Source organism: Sturnira hondurensis, unplaced genomic scaffold (genome assembly GCF_014824575.4).
Source record: "Sturnira hondurensis isolate 20B ecotype Veracruz unplaced genomic scaffold, ASM1482457v3 Scaffold0020601, whole genome shotgun sequence".
Classification (NCBI taxonomy): domain Eukaryota; kingdom Metazoa; phylum Chordata; class Mammalia; order Chiroptera; family Phyllostomidae; genus Sturnira; species Sturnira hondurensis.
The window spans coordinates 1,331,431-1,349,464 of NW_028093232.1; the positions used below are offsets into that span (position 1 = coordinate 1,331,431).

An 18,034-nucleotide genomic window follows, 5' to 3' on the forward strand; every position below is an offset into this window, starting at 1 on the left:
ACTCCTAGGAGCTAGGGAAATGACTAGGTGAAAGGCGGTGCCCCAGCTGAGTTGGTATTCCTGGATCATTCAGACCATCAGTCCCCAGTCTCAAGACTTGAAAGAGCTCTCATCTTGGGGAAGAAGCCAACACACACACACGCACACGCACACACACGCACACACACACACACACACACTTGAAAAGTATTGTATTAGCAATATACTCAAGCCTTGGCTGGTGTGGCTTATTAGATTGAGCACCGGTCTGTAAACCAATTGCTTGTCTGATTCTCTGTCAGGGCATAAGCCTGGGTTTCCAGACAGGTCCCCAGTTGGTGGCATGCAAGAGGCAACCAATCAATGTTTCTCTCACATATCGATGTTTCTCTCCCTCATTTTCTCCCTCCACTCACCTCTCTCTAAAAATAAATTTTAAAAATTTTAAAGAAATATACTCATAAATTTCCTGACTGCTGTATTTTTCACAACTTTTAAGTGCTTTTTTCTCTTTCTTTCTTTTTTTTTTGCATTGAGAATAAATAGACAACTGAATACTGTGGCCTGCTCAAATATCTAGTATTTAGTACTGGCTGATTATGCAAAGTTGTCTGTACAAAATCATATTCTTCATTGTTAAACATCATGTATATATCTCTTGCTTTGCACCACAGAATATATTCTCCTTGTTCATATAAACATAAGGGGAAGCACCTCTTTATTTTCCAAATTTTCATACTGGTCCCAGGCAAGCATGATTACATGAGATAGAATCATAGTGTCTTGTGGGGGCGACTTTCCTCGAAAGTTCCCCTTTATGCCATGGATGGGAGTAAGCATGACTGAGACATGATGTGATCTGCTTGGGGAGGAGAGGTGGCCAGTTTTCCAGAGGAAAAAGGCCTTGAGCAGTGGCCAGTTTCTCAGGGGAAGAAGGCCTCGGGCCCCTTCCTCCAGGGGCTTTTATTGGGTTGTAATACACAGGAATATAGGGCAACAAGGATCAAAGAGTAGATAACATTTCAAAGAAATTTCAGGGCTTAATGTGAATCAGTGTCTGTCAGGAATGGAGGTTGCAGAAACTTTGGGAGACATACTCATTTCCTCTCAGACTCTTATCATACGAATGAAAGCACTCTTAGCAGAGCAGATTTCACAGGTTTATCAGGAACTCTCTGTGATGCCAGATTTTTCCCCTGGACATGTTCTAGCAAGACAAGGAGCTGCACCCCTCCCCATCAGGTATTCAGGCTTAAGGGGATTAGAGCCAGGAAGCACTTCTCCCAGAGAACATGGGGACTCAGACTATGTCAAAGCCAGGGGGCGAGAGTCTATTGCTCTTTGTTGCAGCCCCCCGAGTCCTTCCATGATGGCTTTCCACATGATCAAGTCTGGCTTAGGTTGCCCCCCACTGTGAGGGGTCTTACCCTTCAAGGACTTCCCACCATGCTTTGGGGGCAGGGAGAAAACTGAGGCAGCATTTTCTACCAGAGACAAGCTTTGTCTCCTGCAGCTCGCATTCCAGAGGTCACTCACTCATCCTTAGTCACAGGGGGTAGAGAGTTACAATTCCTGAAACCAGGCAGAGTGATCCACAACAATGTCTTTTTCCAAACTCCGTAAGATTCATCTACACTTGATGGGACAGGGTGGATGAGAGAGGAGTTTCATGCACTCGTGGTAAGAGTTTCATCTCCCATGGGAAGAAGCCACACAAAAAGGCTACATGGCAACAGGAGAATTAATCCCCACAGTTCCAGAGTAGCAACTTGCAGATTCCCAAACTTTGAAGGATATGTTAAAACGCAGATCCCTAGAGCCCCCCTATAAGATTTCTGATTCAGTAAGTTGGGAAACGGGCCAAATAGTTCTCAAGTTTCTTGTCTCCCCTGTGTCTTGGGCTAGAGTTCTACTGATCACCATTAAGGAAACTCTATCATCTGTAAGTAGTGTCATTTCTATCCTGTGCTTTCTAAAAGGTACAGAAATCATGTTGAGTATAAAGTGTTAGAACTAAGAATAATGAAAGGTAAGAGATATTTTTAAGATTCTCTGACCTAAACTTCCAGTTATGTTTAAAAAATCAGAGATTTGAGGGAAGCAGGATTCAAGATGGTGGTAGACTCTATGTATATTTCCCTTAACTCATCCCAGAACCAAACTAGAATCAAAGCTGAAATATAGAACAGTGAACCTGAATAACCAACCGAGACTAGCTGAATAGAAATCATATAACCAAGGGTTTACAGAAGAAAGCAGATCAAGACCAGTAGGAAATGAGGAGACCCGAAGAGAGGGGCTCCACTCCCAGGCAGCAGCTGAGATTTTTGGAGAGATATCTCAGCTGCAGAGTTTCCCCTTCAGGAGTGTGGGGTTCTAACCCCATGCCAGGATTCTCAGCTGGGATCCCCAGCCCCGGGCACCTAAGTTAGGAAGAGACACCCACATGGTATCTTGCTGTGAAAATCTGTGGGAATTCTGTCTGCCAGAGGGAGAAAGGAGTATGCTGTAGACAAAGGTGCCCTCTTAAAGAGCCAATGCACAAAATCTTGTTCACATTCACTCACTCTGGGACAGGCAGCAGGAGTGCAGAGCAGACTGGGGTCATATGAGGAAAGACTGAGATTTGTGGCTTTAAAGAGAGCTGAAAGGACAGCCACAGGGATACCTCTGCTGAGTCTCTCTCAAACACTGCAGACACCATCTTTCTTGGATGGAACACTACCATACCTGCAGATTCAGCCTAGGAGAATGCAATAGGCCAACCCTCCGGACTCCCTATCAACCCACCCTGCAGAGCTTGCACCCTGCCAAGGAGTCAGCTGCCTGGGCTGGGCACAGAGGGTCTAAGCAGGTTCAGGAGGTCTCAGTGACTGAGTGCTGTAGCCTTACAGCAGGGGCAATCTCCCCACTTTCCAGGGAACCTGACCAGTGGTGCCTGCCTGGCTCAAGAGATCTGGTAGCTGTACCTTCCAAGCTCCAGGTGGCCTCACCCTCTCAAGTCCTGGTGGCCCCACCCCACTGAGGTCTGGGCTGAATCCAGGACAGACTGAGCTGTGTGGCTCTGGGACAGAAGCCACTTCTCCCACCTTCTACCAAGTCTGACTGGCACCACTCCCTCACAGAAGATCCACTGTTCCCACCCTCTTCAATTATAGCAGCCCCACCCTGTTGAGCTTGGGCTCCTGGCAGAATCTGGGACAGACTGGACTGTGTGACTCTAGGACAGGAACTATTTTTCCCTCGCATGCCCGATTGGTGCAGAACCCTTTCTTCACTGGGCCAAATCTTGGCCTGTTTGGACCCGATAAACTCTGCTGGCCTCAATCTGATGACTCCCTGAGACTCAGTGCCACCATGAATGTCTTTGGGTGCCTGGTGGGTGGAAGCTAGACTTAGCACACCCTGGAACATTGGCTGAGTAGCCTCAGACCCAGCACTGGCACTGGGTTTAAACCAGTATAAACCTAGAACACCACTTGTCTCTACATGGTGACTCACCGAGAACCAACTTCATGCAATTCAAGCACAACCAGAGGGTCTTTCAGTGGCAGAGCCTCACAGGCAGTGAGCAAGCAGAGGCAGGCAGAGGCAGATCTCAGGGTGGCCTTGAGATATTTGCTGACCTGCCACTGGGCCTGGTGCTTGTAAATGCCAGCCCTGATGTTCAACTTGGTCATCCCCACATACACCTGGGCCCAACAGAGGCAGTCACAAATTGTGCAACAATTTGTAGCTTTAAACAGGTTGCCCATGGCCAGTCACAAGCCTCGTCTGACACTGGCCTACACCAGAATGCCTCACAAGAAGCCCGTATCAGACAACATCAGAACAAGGAACAGGATCCAGTTAGTTTTGCAAGCGGTACACCCAAAGGGAGATCTTGGCAGGAACCAGACCCTGATGAGGTAAATTCAGCTTCACGTGGTCAGCACTTGCACAGCAGGTTATACACTGTGATATGAGGCAATCTTTATAGTCAGCCAGCCCAAGGGTCAACCCCATGCACAAATGGGCCAAAAGAAATTGAGACTCAATTATAACAGGAGAGCCCACATAACAAAAACAAGACACATTCACAGGACACCTAGCTCAGGTGACCAAGGAGACTGTGCCATTGGGTCCCACAGTAGACCTACAACATAAGAGTGGAAGTCATAGCAGATCTACCTAATACATAGAAAAAACACACAAATAGGCAGCCAAAGTGGGAAGACAAAGAAACATGCTCTAGATGAAAGAATAGGAGAAATCTCAAGAAAAAGAGCTAAAGGAAATGGAGGCAAGCAATTTACCAGTCACATGATTCAAAAAATGGTTATGAAGATGCTCAAGGTACTTAGTGAGAAATTCGACAAAGAGATAGTAAGTATAAAAAAGGACATAGAAACCATAAAGAACCAGTCAGAATTTAAGAATTATCTGAATTATCTGAAGAATAAGAATGCCCTAGAAAAAATTAACAGCAAGCTTGGGGAAGCAGAGGATCAAATCACCAATTTAGAAGACAAGGTAGCAGAAAACAGCCAACAGCAAAATTTAAAAATTTTTTTTTAAATTAGGATATTTTAAAAGACCTTGGGACACCATGAAATGTAACAACATCACATCATAGAGATAACAGGAGAAGAGATAGAGCAAGGGATCAAGAATATATCTGAAGAAACAATAACTGAAAATTTTCCCTCACCTACTGAGGATAAAAACATACAACTTCAGAAAAAACAGAGTCCCAAACAGGGTGAACCCAAAGAGGCCCACACAAACACACACTACATTTAAAATGGCAAAGGTTAAGAACAATTGAGAATCTTAAAAGCTACCAGAGAAAGAGTCTTAAGCTACAAGAGAGCTCCCAAAAGACTTTTAGCGGATTTCTCAGCAGAAACATTTCAGGAGAGAAGGAATTGGCATGAAATATTCAAGGTGACAAAAAACAAGGACCTAAACCAAGATTACTTTACCCAGCAAGGCTATCATTTAAAATTGAAGGGGAAATTAAGAGCTTGACAGACAAGAAAAAACTAAAAGAGTTCATTACCCCCAAATCAGTATTACAAAAAATGGTAAAGGGTCTTCTAAGAAGAAGAAAAAGGGGAAAAAAACAACAGAGGAACATAGTTATAAAAATAAAATGGTAATAAATATGTACCTATCAATAATCACTTTAAATATATGGTCTAAAAGTTCCAATCAGAAGACTTTGCATAGCAGAATGGATAAGAAAACAAGACCCATATATACACTGTCTACAAGAGACCCACCTCAGAATAAAAGATACAAACAGACTAAAAGTAAAGGAGTGAAAAATATATTTTATCCAAAAAAATGAAGAAAAAAACCGGGGTAGCAATATATATATCAGACAAAACAGACTTCAAAACCAAGGCCATAACAAGAGATGAACAAGGACATTATATAATGCTAACTGGACTTCAGGCTTTACAAGTGAATTTTACCAAACATTCAAAAAAAAAAAAATGAACACCTATACTTCTCAAACTATTTCAACAAATTCAAGAGGAAGGACAATTCCCAACCTCAATTTACAAGACCAACATTATCCTAATTCTAAAACCAGTAAAGGAGACTACAAGTGTTTCTTTTTAGATCAAGAATAAGACTGGGATTTCTGCTTTCACCTTTTATTCACCATAGTACTGGAAGTCCTAGCCACAGCAATCAGACAAGGAAAAGAAATAAAAGGCATCCAAACTGGGAAGGAAGAGGTAAATAACTGTCATTATTTGCAGATGACATGATACTATAGATAGAGAACCCTAAAGAAAACTACTAGAAAACTACTAGAACTAATAGTTTTCCAGAAAACTACTAGAACTAATAAATGAATTCAGTATAAAGTAACAAGATGCAAAATAAATATCCAGAAACCAGTTGCATATTTATACACCAATAATGAACTAGGGGAAAATGAAATAAGAAAATAATCCTAGTTACAATTGCAACCACAATGAAAAAAATACCTTGAAATAAATTTAGCAAGCATGTAAAAAAGCTATACTTGGAAAATCATAGAACACTGAAGAAAGAAATTGAAAAACACACAAATAAGTGGGAGCATAAACCATGTTAATAGATTAGAAAAATTAACATCATTAAAATGTCCATACTACCCAAAGGAATCTATAGATTCAACAAAATACCTATCAAGATACCAATGACATATTTCACAGAACTAGGAAAAATGTTTCGAAAATTTATATGGAATCACAAAAGACCCAAAATAGCCATAGCAATCTTGAGAAAGAAGAACAAAGCTGTAGGAATCACACTATCTGATATTAAGCTATACTACAAAGTAATAGTAATCAAACCAGCATGGTACTTGCATGAAAACAGACATATGGATCAATGGAACAGAATATAGAGCCCAGAGATAAAGCCATGCCACTATGGTCAATTAATATTCAGTAAAGGAGGCAAGAACATACAACAGGATAAAATAGCCTATTTAATACATGGTGTTGGGCCCTGGCTGATGTTGCTCAGAGGACTGAGTGACAGACTGCAAACAAAAGGGCCCACAGATTTGATTCCCAGTCATGGTACATGCCTGGGTTGCAGACCATGTCCCCAGTAGAGGGCGTACAGGAGGCAACCACACATTGATGTTTCTTTTCCTCTCTTTCTCTCTCCCTTCCCCTCTGTCTAAAAATACATACATACAAACACACACACATAATAAATGTGTTGGGAAAATTGGACAGATACACACATAAAAATGAAATTAGTAAACCTTCTTACATATACAAGAATAAATTCAAAATGGATTAAAGACTTAAATGTAATACTTGATACCATAAAATTCCTAGAAGTATACATAGGCAGTAAAATCTCAGACATTTCTCATAGCAATATTTTTGCCGATATATTTCTTTGAGCAAGGGAAACAAAATAAAATATAAACAGATTGTACTACATCACACTAATGTGTTTTGCACAACAAAGGAAACCAATAACAAAATGAAAAGACACTTATTTGACAGAACATACTCACTAATGACACATCTGATAAGGGGTTAACATCTAACATTTACAAAGAATTTACACAACCCAGCATCAAATAAACAAACAATCCAGTTAAAAAATGAGAAAGCACCTAAAAAGACACTTCTCCAAAGAGGACATACGGATGCCCAATAGACATATGGAAAGATGCTCAACATCACCAATCATCAGAGAAATGCAAATTAAGCCCACAATGAGCTATCACTTCACAGCTATCATAATGGCTGTCATCAATAAATCAACAAACTAGTGTTGGTGTGAATGGGGAGAAAAGGAGCCATATTGCACTGTTGTGCAGACTGAGGATTGGTGCAGCCACTGTAGAAAACAATATGGAGTTTCCTTTAAAAACTAAAAATGGAACTGCCTTATGACCCAGTGGTTCCAATTCTGAGAAAATTTCTGAAGAAACCCTAAACACTGATTTGAAAGAATACATGCACCCCTATATTCATTGCAGCATTATTTAAATAGCCCAGATTTAAAAGCAGCCCAAGTGCCCATCAGTAGGTGAGTGCATAAAAAACTATATTACATTTACACTATAGAATACTACTGGGATGTAAAAAGGAAGGAAATCTTACCTTTTGCAACAATATGAATGGACCTGGACAGTATTGTGCTAAGTGAAATAAGCCAGTCAGAGAGAGACAAGGACCATATGGCTTCAGTTATATAATATACACATATAATAAATATATGCACATAACAAATATGTTTATTATATATGTATATATACTGAAATATATAATAAACAAAACAAACACACAAAATGGAAACAGACTTGTAGATACCAAAGAAAGACTGACAGCTGTCAGAGCGGAGGGGTATTAGGGGGCTCGGTTAAAAAGGTGAAAGGATTAAGCACACACAAAAAAACCTCATAGATACAGACAACAGTATTGTAATTGCCAAAGGTAAAGGGGACGTGACAGGAGATAAAAGAGGGTAAATGGGGAATAAATGGTGATGGAAGGAGATGACCTTGGGTAGTGAACACACAATACAATATACAGGTATCATATTATAGAATTGTACACCTGAAACATATATAATTTTATTAACCACTGCCACCCCAATAAACTCAATAAAATTTTTCAAATAAACAAAATAAAACAATTTTTTAAAAAAAATCAGTGTTTTTAGAAGCAGATTGCTCTTAACCTCAGATCTAGTCACTTATAAAACACATCTTAAAGTAACTAGAGTTACCAAATATGGATTGCCTCAGGATATTTTAGTTATTTTTAATGGCGGGAAGTGTGCTACATCTGAGTGATTTCATAAAAGCTGATTTAAATTTTTAGTTTTTATTTTTGCCTCGGGCAAAATTTTTAGAAAGAGCTTTTGTGACTGCAATCAGTATTTGCAAATTATGCATAATTCTGTTTCCAACATTCTCATCTTGCCTCAAACAATTACTAGCAAGATGAAGAATTCTACACTCACCTTGAGACATTTAGCATATACTCTCATTAACACTATAACAAAAGATCCAAAGTTTAAAAGCAAAAAAATAGTACATTTATTTTTCCCTTCACAAGCATGTCAATTTCAATGAATAATCACAAGGTTCAGGAAAATGCTCATCATTTTCTAATGTTATAGAATCCTTTTGAGAAAGAATGATCAACATTTAATATAATTAATTATTCATGTTTTCATTAACTTCCTATGTCATACTTTCATTAGGTAAAATAAAGATTTTGTCCAAATTCTTGTTTTTCAGATATTCTCAGCTTTAAAATTTTTCACCACTGCATTAACTAATTTAATGTTCTAGGACAAGTTGATTAAATAAGCTCTATTTCAATAACATCTTTAAGAAATAACTGAAAAAATAATATTTTTATGAATTACCTTTGTGTATAGACTCAAAATCACAGATGAGAGTTCAATATTAGGTGATAAAAATTCAAAAAAGAATTCACAACTTTTAACACAGGGGAGCTTGTGTCTTCAGTACTTTCTCTTATAATATTAGAAAGTATGGATTTTTATCAAAATCCCAGTAAGTTCATTTTCATGATGTTTACTATATTCCTCATAATAGAAATTATTTGTCATGACAAGGAATGGCTTAATAAGTATAAATTAAGATAACGGAAGTTGCTATCTTGTAACTTGAGTTGGGTCTTTGACTGTGAGAAAGGCACTACTTTTTGCCCCCCTGGGGACTTGGGCAGAGTCCCCACCGCAGGGTAGCCCCTGAGATGTTCCTGGAGCAATGGACATGAAGGGTAACCTTTTAAAAAAATTAACTAAGAAACTAAAATTAAAAACTAGACTATTTGGGACCCTTAAAAAAATTCCGCTTCACCTGTACAGGAGTTAGAAAAACATAAAAATTAGCATCAGCTAATAAACCGAAAGTTAAAAGAAACGTCTGCTATCACATATAAAGTATCTCAGCGGCTGAAATATAATCTCCAGTATGAATATTTCATCTCTCTGGGTTTCTTGAGTCATACGTATCCTATCATTGTCCTCCTAATCAGGTGTAGTCCTAGACAAAATTGTAAAAAATGCAAAGGTCCTTTCTCTTTCTGCATCTTTTTATTCTTCTGATTACCAGCCCCCTGGGCTCTGCAAGCCACGTGGAGTTTTATGGGACACTGACCCTAACGTGCCAGCGACGCCTCGCACAGCACTCCTGGAGTGGGCGTGTACTGACACGGCAGGACTCAGGGAGACAGTCATGCCTGAACCCACACCGTTATTCTCAGTAGCTAGATTTCAAGCATCCGCTTCATACCTAGGCATGGATGTACAAATCAGAACCTAAAGTGACTGATTGGTATACATCTACAAGAGACTTTTTTTTCTCAAACTTGGATAAATGAACAGAGGAGGGAAGAGAGAGGGGAGGAAAGGAGAGGGAGTAACTAAACTCTGCTAACCAGCATCAGAATTACCAGGCAAGTACCATGCTTTCCTACAGATGGACTTTGGAAACCCTGCTACTTCTGACTAGTGAAAAGCAGTGTAGCATGGGGGTTAAAAGGGTACACCGTGGAGTCTGATTAACTGGGTTTGAATCCCAATTCCCAACTCCTTTGCATCTCCCTACCTCAGGGTCCTCATCTGGCAACATGGGGTGATATCTTACAGTGTACTTGTTAAAAATAGGTTAATACATATGACACACTTAGAGAAGAGTAACAGCTTGACAAAAGCGGCATGCCATCGTTTGTGGAGTTTCAGGAGTCTCTTACTTTCACTTTGTCACATCGTCTACACAAGCCAAGTAAACAGAACAGTCATTCCTGAGCCTCACGAGGGTGTTGCGTAGAGGAAGTGTAGTGCTGGGGAGAAAGTGTTAACAAGAGTTGCAGTTATTTAATTTGCAAAGAGGAAAGCTAAGGAATGTTTCTGGCAATAGCTTCTACTTTGTCCTGAAAGAAAAAAAAAAGCAGAAAAACCCAGATGGCTGCAAGACAGCGGGAGGAACTTATTTCTCTGGGCTGTAAAGACGGCGCTCTGGCTGACAAAGTTGCTCATGTCTGAAAGCATCGCTGTGGAAGCGGAGGAGGCCGCCTGTTGCAGATGCAGTCGCGCCCGGGGCCAGCAGTGAGCAAGGCGCCCTGGAAACCTCTTCACGCTCTACGTCAGTATTTCCATGGAAAACTTCGTGTGTGGATGTGTAAACATTATAGACACGTGTAAAGCTTTGGGCTAAAAACTGAACATTTTAGCAGGAAAATGTTTGTACTGTCTTTGCTATGACAGAAACACGATGTCGTGTTGAACTGGCTCCACAGAACCAAAATTCTTCATTCTCAACTGAAAATACTCACGCAGAAGAATATGTAAGCGCTGTAGCTTGATAGAGATACTTATATTTAGGAATAGAAGCGGAGTTTTTAATGCAGGGAACCTGACTTTGAGACTATTCATGACAAAATCATTTTAAATAATTTGATAGGCCTGGGTAAATATCAAATAAAGAATAAATCTATAAATAAAAACACTACACTCATTCATGAGCCCTTTCATGGTTTGCAAGTGCAAATTCATTCTTAGAATAGTATATAGGCCAACTGTTCACCCAAATAGTGGTAGAAAAATATTCTGCAGAAAAGTCCCCAGGAGGGATATTTGAATCCTTTTAGTAAATATGTCTAATGATTCTTTCTTGTTTTTGACCTCACGGCACAAACCATAACAAACTGGGTTATGCAGCAACTTTCAGAGATGACATAATATAATTCATACTAAACATCTCAGGATCTGCATAGTATGCTGTCATAACATAAATTAAGGATTCTATATTAAAGTTATAAAGCTTTCTTCTCATTTTAAAATGAATTCTTTTCTTCCCTTTACTCAGGACTAGTAGTCGAGGGTTTACTTACTTCCAATATTCCATTGGTCAATGCTCCCAGCAGCAGGATGTGTCTAGAGTTAACTCACTTTCATTCCTTGAGTAATAAAAAGAAAACAGCATTTTGAGAGTTAAGTCATGAGAACTGGAACCTCTGTGGGACTTTATACTTATACAATACTATAGTTATACAATACTATCTATATTGTAGCAATGCATCACTCTTCACCCCACTTTACAGATAAGAAACAGGAAGTGGAGTGTTGTTCAGTAAACCAAAGTTACCATGCTTATGACCTCACTGTCAAACTTCTGACCACCTGGCCTCCCCTATTACAAAGTCTCAAACGTTTGAATTTCTGCATTTCTGACAGGATGGGACCTATTTTGATGTGTTGAAGTTTCCCAGGGGTGTCCTAATATTGCTACTGGCTGGAGAGGCGGGGGAAAAAGGAGCAGGGATTGGCAGAAGAGAAAAAAGTGTCCCAAGGTCCTTAAAAGAGTTAAGAAACTGGAGACCATGAAAAGGATCTGTTGCCTGGGAAGGACACTCACCATGAAGGAGAATCTGGCAGAAATCCCAGACTCCCACCCTGAGCCTTCGGCTCCCCCCACCCCACCTCAGGCCTCCCAGCTCCCAGTAGCCCCAGGCCACACCAAGTTTTATCCAGTTTTATCCACGGTAGGATTTTCTCTCAGCACACACATAATTCCTAAGGGTAACTTGAGAAATGAGTAAAGCAAAAGATAGCATATGTTTAATTTGTAATTAAGTGAATGTTCAGACAACATTGTTTTCAATTCAAGTAATGTCGTACAGTTGGCCAACTGCAGTAAAACAGATGGGTGGCTATCTTCATCTTTCTAAATATTTTCTAAAGAGTTAAGACATGTTCCTAGCGGGAGGTTTGTAAAGTAAGATTCTACTTTCCTGCTCTTTGAGTGAAGTATTGCATTTTTTGTGTGTGAGAAAGGGGGTTATCTATTTCTTCTAAAATGCCTTAATGAATGGAGAGAGATATGGTTAGGTTACAGAGTACAGCAACATTTGCCTTTGGCGTCATTATCTGGGGAGTTTTGTGCTTTTCTTCCTGCTTTGCCTTATCTCTTTCCCTTTTCACAGTTCACACTTACACAAACTGTGTCATTCACTGTAATGATAAAGCAAGTACTGAGTGTTTAGCTTTCATTCTTGTCCTTGGATGTTAGAACTGACAGCTTAGCACCTCTATTACTTTTTATCGGTGAGTCATTGCCCTTGCCAGCACTCAAGATAAGAAAGTCTCACACTTGCCAGAGGGGGAGGGGGAAAGAGGAAAACTAAAAAGAGCTCCCGGGCTGGGCTTTACTAAGCATAAAATGGACGGACGTATAGGAGGCTACTTTGAAAATGGATGGGACTTGCCATTCACCAGGATGAAATTATAAATGAGAAGCTGTCTGGGGCTGATTTGGGTGATTACCAATGGAGAGTCAATTTTCAATCATGTGGTTAACCAGTGTAAACCTCTGAAGGAAGAGATTAATCCAAAACTGTATCTCATTTTAATTCAAATATCAAAAGACCCCCAGTCAAAATGAATTTGACCATCTCAACACACTAAATCCTTGTTTACAAGACTAGCTACATGAACTGAGAATCGACATTTGCTACTACTTCATTATGTGTGTATGCCTGAAAAGACCACATCAGGAGAGGGCCACACATCAGACAGTTTTGAGGTCACTGTTATTAACTGATTGATTTGGGGATATGAAATGGAATTTCATATTTTTCCCCCCTCAACTACAGACCATCTTTCCTGGGCCTCTGCCTCCACTCCTCGTGTCGAGGTCGTACAGAAGCAGCCACACAGAGGTGAAGGACCTCAAGGGTGTTCCGTCCTCACCTGCTCAGGTAGATAAGCAGTGAGACTTCAGTCCTGTGTTTCCCAAAGAGTTTGAGAAGTCTGTGAAAGCATTACAGTGATTTAAAGTGCCCACGTGAAACTGGTTTCTACCTCTATTGACTGCTCAGCTGAGGAGGCACTGAGGTGGAGGGGCCTTATATAACATGTGCTACATCTTTTCTGTGTCTAGCTTGCTCTCTCAGCAGCCACGTGGAGTTTTCAGTGAGCGTGAGCCACGCCCATCAAACATCCTTGGCCAATTGATTCCCAGCTGTGATTTCTTTAAAGTGGAACAAGCATTTAAAGATGCGTGCAAACCAATCTGTGCAAAGAAATCTCCTAGATTTATAATTTCTCCCCAGTTTTTACTATGGTTTGCCCATGTCTAATTTCACAGCATCGCAATGAAGTGACTTCCTTTAAAGAATCTTTCCTTACCTTCAAATTCATTACTGTAGACATGATGTTACTTTCAGATTGCACTTGTATTTATTTGGTTTACACAATAATTTAATTGTGTAATCCTAGATGTAAACAAGTCTGCACCTACTATGGATCAACATCTGACTGGGAGAGCAAACAGGCAAAGTGTACTAGGAGAGGCTGGTCGCCTCCAGACTTCAGGTGGTCCTAGGCATTAGTCAGCAGATCTTACAGCGAGAACAGACAGTGACCACTAAGTCAGCGCACTGAGAAACCGAAATCAGGTAAACTTTTTATTGTACTCCCAACTCACAGGAGGAGAAACGGAGGTACTGAAAGTTTAAATCATTTCATGAACATCACTTATCGGGTGAAACCCTTAAAGGACATAAAGGCCACATGGTGATATGGACATTCTAAGCATTGTCTAGGATGTAGTAGAGTGAAAATGGCCAGTTCATTCCAGTGAATGCGGTGTGTGAATGTGGGAGTGCACTGGAGGAACAGCTAAAGCAGGGGTCAGGGAGGCTTCCCTCCTAAATGGGATGCTTAATAGAAACGCAAGACAACCGGGCAAAAGAAGGGCAGACAGTGCTCTGGACAGAGAGACCAGCATGTGAAGGAAGGCCAAAGGCAAAAGCACAGCCTGGGAAGAGAATTGCAAGTAGTTCCTAGAGTAAAAGGGAGATGATTAAACAAAATGAGTTCAAGAGATAAGTACAGGCCAAACATACACATAAAAAGGCTGCATGTGTCACTCTAAAAAAAAAAAAAAGCTTTATTCTGAAGACAATGGGAGGCTGTGAAAGGAATTAGACAGTTGAGTCACAGGATCAGATTTGAGCTTTTGAGATATTATTTGACTGCACTGCGGGGAAAGGACTGGAATGCCAGCTAGAAACGAGGCTATGGCAGTATTCCAGGTGAGAGCTGAGGGTGGTCTGCGTTCACATAATGTCTGTGGAGATAGAGAAGAGATATATTCAGTTGCTAGCTTCATCGGGACTTACTAACTAATTGCATGTACAGGTGGTGTTGAGAATGAGGAAATGTTAAGTATGAATTAGGCATCTGGGCCAGCAGTCATCTAGATGGAGGGAGGTATCTTTTGAGATGGTATGGTCATGAGGAAAAGCAGCAGGTTCGGGGCTGGTGAAATTTAATTCCAGCCATGTTACATCCAAACATCAATTTGAGATGACCTGTGGATGGTTGAACATATGGCTCTAAAGTTTAGAAGAAACATCTGGGCTAGAAATATGTAAATATCACATATCAGTAAATATCAGTATGTGGGTGTAAATGGAACTCAAAAAACATGAAATAATATAAAAGAGTGTAGAATGGGGAAAGAAAATGAGAAAATCCACTTCCAAAGTTGTAGCCTACCTATTTCTGACCATCTCTGTCATGTGGGTGACATGTCAACCAGCAAGCCACCATATTCCTGCCACCATTCTTACACATAATGACAAGTGTATAATGGCATATTTCTTCTTCAAAACTCCAATTTGCTAAGCCAGATTTTTAAAATTTGAAACAAATGGGGAAGACTGAGCTGGGAAATCCATAGTATGACTGTGGTGTGTCTTGGCCATTCCCAAGTAGGCAAAATGTTCATTTGAAAACCAAGGTGTCATCATTATAAATATTTTCCACATGTATGTCATCAAAAACAGTGGTGGAGTTGGTTCTAATGGTGGCTGGAAAGAAGAGGACGGGATATCCTATGTGAAGTAGTGTGCTTCCATTCAACTTCAGAACGAGGCTTCTCTCTCCATGAACGGAGGTGCTTATACAGGTGATATGCTACAGTGGAAATCAACGGTCATTGGAGTTGGAGTTAAACTCTCAACTCCACAAGCTATCTCCATTTCTCAACAATGAAAAGTTTAAGTGGCCCAAAAGAATGCTTTGGTAGAGAGCATGCAAGAAACAATGAATGCACAAGTGGAAGTTTAAAATGAGCTTCCAGCTTTTACCACAAACAGGGTGGCTACCTTCCCTAGGTTGATGCCCCCTCCCCAGGGGAGGGTCTCCCCAGATGTTCTCTGAGGTGCCCCCCCCCCATGCCATGCGATCACCTGGAAGAGTAAGTCAAGACACAGACCTCATGAGGAAGTCCAGTGTGCTGAATCCACCCCAGGATGAGGAGGCAAGAAAGTACTTCCAGCCTGGCAGCACTCTCAATTAGGATTAGTCATCACTCAAAGCCCAGGTGGACCATGCATGGTACATATATTAATTTTTCCTCCTGGGTTTTACTTTGCTTTTAAACATAACTGTGAATAGTTTTACTATTTCTGGTTATTGCATGTAATCTATGATTGCCATCACAGTTTATTATAAGGTCATTTCTCATCATTTCCTCCGGCTCTATCCAGCTGGCTATTTGTAAACCAATATACTATTTCCAATACCTTGGCTTTTATGTTATTGTTTTTATTTTTGGATCCAATAGACGGAAAAACCCAATCAGTGTTAATGTTAAAGAAAACTTACTTTCATTGAAACTATTGTTCGTCTGTGACTAGTGGGACAATTTAAACATTTTTTAAATTTGTAATTGAAAGGTTTCCTGGTAACCGAGCTAACTTAAAGTTACTTCCCTGATGTTCCATAAAAAACTGCCAACTTCGCGAGCTGCCCTAATATTTGTGCACTTGTTTTCTCACTCCCTCTTTCTCTTCAACTCCATTTGATACATGTTTCCCAGGATGTAGTGGAGACTTCTGGACCAAGAGGCTGGAAAATGTAACCCTTAATTTCCTACAATCTCAGCTCCACTTTCTCGTGTGCTCCGCCCCGGGCTTGGAGCCCTGTTTTTGTCACGTGGTCAAGGGCGTCTGGGTTCTGGCTGGCCAATGGAAGCGCTCCGGTCACTACACGCTCCGCCTCCCGACTCCGCAGAGCCCGGACTTGGCGCTCCGCTGCAGCGAGGCGGTGAAAAAGTTTCTTTTGCGGGCAAAAGGGCCTTCGGCGCGCCGACAGTTCTCGTACTGCAACTCTGCCGCAGTCAGCCTTTCTTTTTGGTTTCCTTCACGCTGCTCTGGGGCATGAAAAGGCTTCGCCGTTGGGAGTAAAAGAAAGGAGTTTACCTGAGAGTACGAGAGGAGGGCGCACACACGCGATCCGAAGCGCGAGCATCTAGTGTCTCCTGGAAGTTTGCGCCGGGTTCCGAGTGCGTGCGGACTGCGCAACGCAGGGCCCACAGAGAGGCCGCAGGACTGCGATGGGCGCGCCGAGGCTCTGCACGCCCGGGGCGGCGCTGGGGTTGCTGCTGTGCGCGGTGCTGGGACACGCCGGCCTGGCCGAGGGTAGCAGCCGCCTGTGCCCGGTTCCCTGCCGATGCCTCGAGGATCTGCTGGACTGCAGTCGCCAGCGGCTGGCGCACCTTCCCGATCCGCTCCCGCCCTGGGTCGCTCGACTGTAAGTATTCTTCCTGAGGGCGCAGGGGGAGACGACCAGGGGCCCCCTCCCGCGCACTTGGCGCGCGGCAGCTTTTTCCCGGGCAGCTCCTCTCGGCCCAGGCCTTCAGCGGCGCTCAGTGGGGTTGAAAAAGGAGCCATTGGGGCCTCTGTCTCCCTTTCCCCGTGTCTTGCAGGTCTCGCTGGTGGGCCCTATTGCAACCCACCGAGCCTCAGATGGTCGAAGGGAGGGAGCGAATGACAAGTCTCGGGGTACAGTCAATGTCCCGCGAGTGGAGCTTTCCTAGGGGGTTCAAATACACGCCCCTGCCTAGCCGGGAGAGGTGGCAACCTGCGGACTACCGGGGTTCTCCGTTCTCTCTCTGAGTGTATAGAATCTGTCGCTCAACTAGTTTCTAACCGCTTCAGGCCCCTTTTCCTGTACCCTTCAAGTCATTGAACGTGCCACTGTTCAAGCTGTGGTAGACATCCTTTTGTTGTTTTTTTTTCTCCTGTGCTCCATAAATCGCCCCCTCCTCGACCAAATTGTAACATCTTCGTCCCGGTAAGAAGTTGTCAAGACTGATCACTGGATATGGACAGGAAGGTGCGAGAGTTTTCAGAACCAAGGGCTTGATTTCTGTAGCTTCGTAGCACTTCCAGACAGTTGAGGAGAGAGTGCTGGGTGCTGTGTTATGCAAGTTTGGGATGCTAGCTGTGAAGTCTGAAAACTTGAAATCGCTGCCAACTGCCTACAAGAACAAGGAAAAAATGTATTTTAGTTGGAAAGGCTAATTCTTTCCAAATGTCATCTCTTTATTTTCTCTCGGCCTGAGTTTTGTTAAAATTGGAGAACTGTAAAATGTACACAGTCGAAACTTGTGCTTTAAAAAAAGTTATCTGTTTAAAAGAAATAAAAGTAATGTATCCTTAATCCTTAGATTTGGGTCTAGCAGAATAGCAATGAAACTTCTAAATTCTTA

General features: G+C 41.7%; 1 protein-coding gene across 1 annotated transcript in view; it reads left to right on the forward strand.

Annotated features, from left to right (window-relative positions):
- The first annotated feature begins 16,542 nt into the window (after nt 1-16,542).
- LRIG3 (leucine rich repeats and immunoglobulin like domains 3) overlaps nt 16,543-18,034 on the forward strand; it is a 44,452-nt gene continuing 42,960 nt past the window's right edge. The window contains exon 1 of the mRNA XM_037030050.1: nt 16,543-17,073. Coding sequence (XP_036885945.1) covers nt 16,877-17,073 — 197 coding nt within the window. The 5' untranslated portion in view covers nt 16,543-16,876. The remainder of the gene's footprint in view (nt 17,074-18,034) is intronic.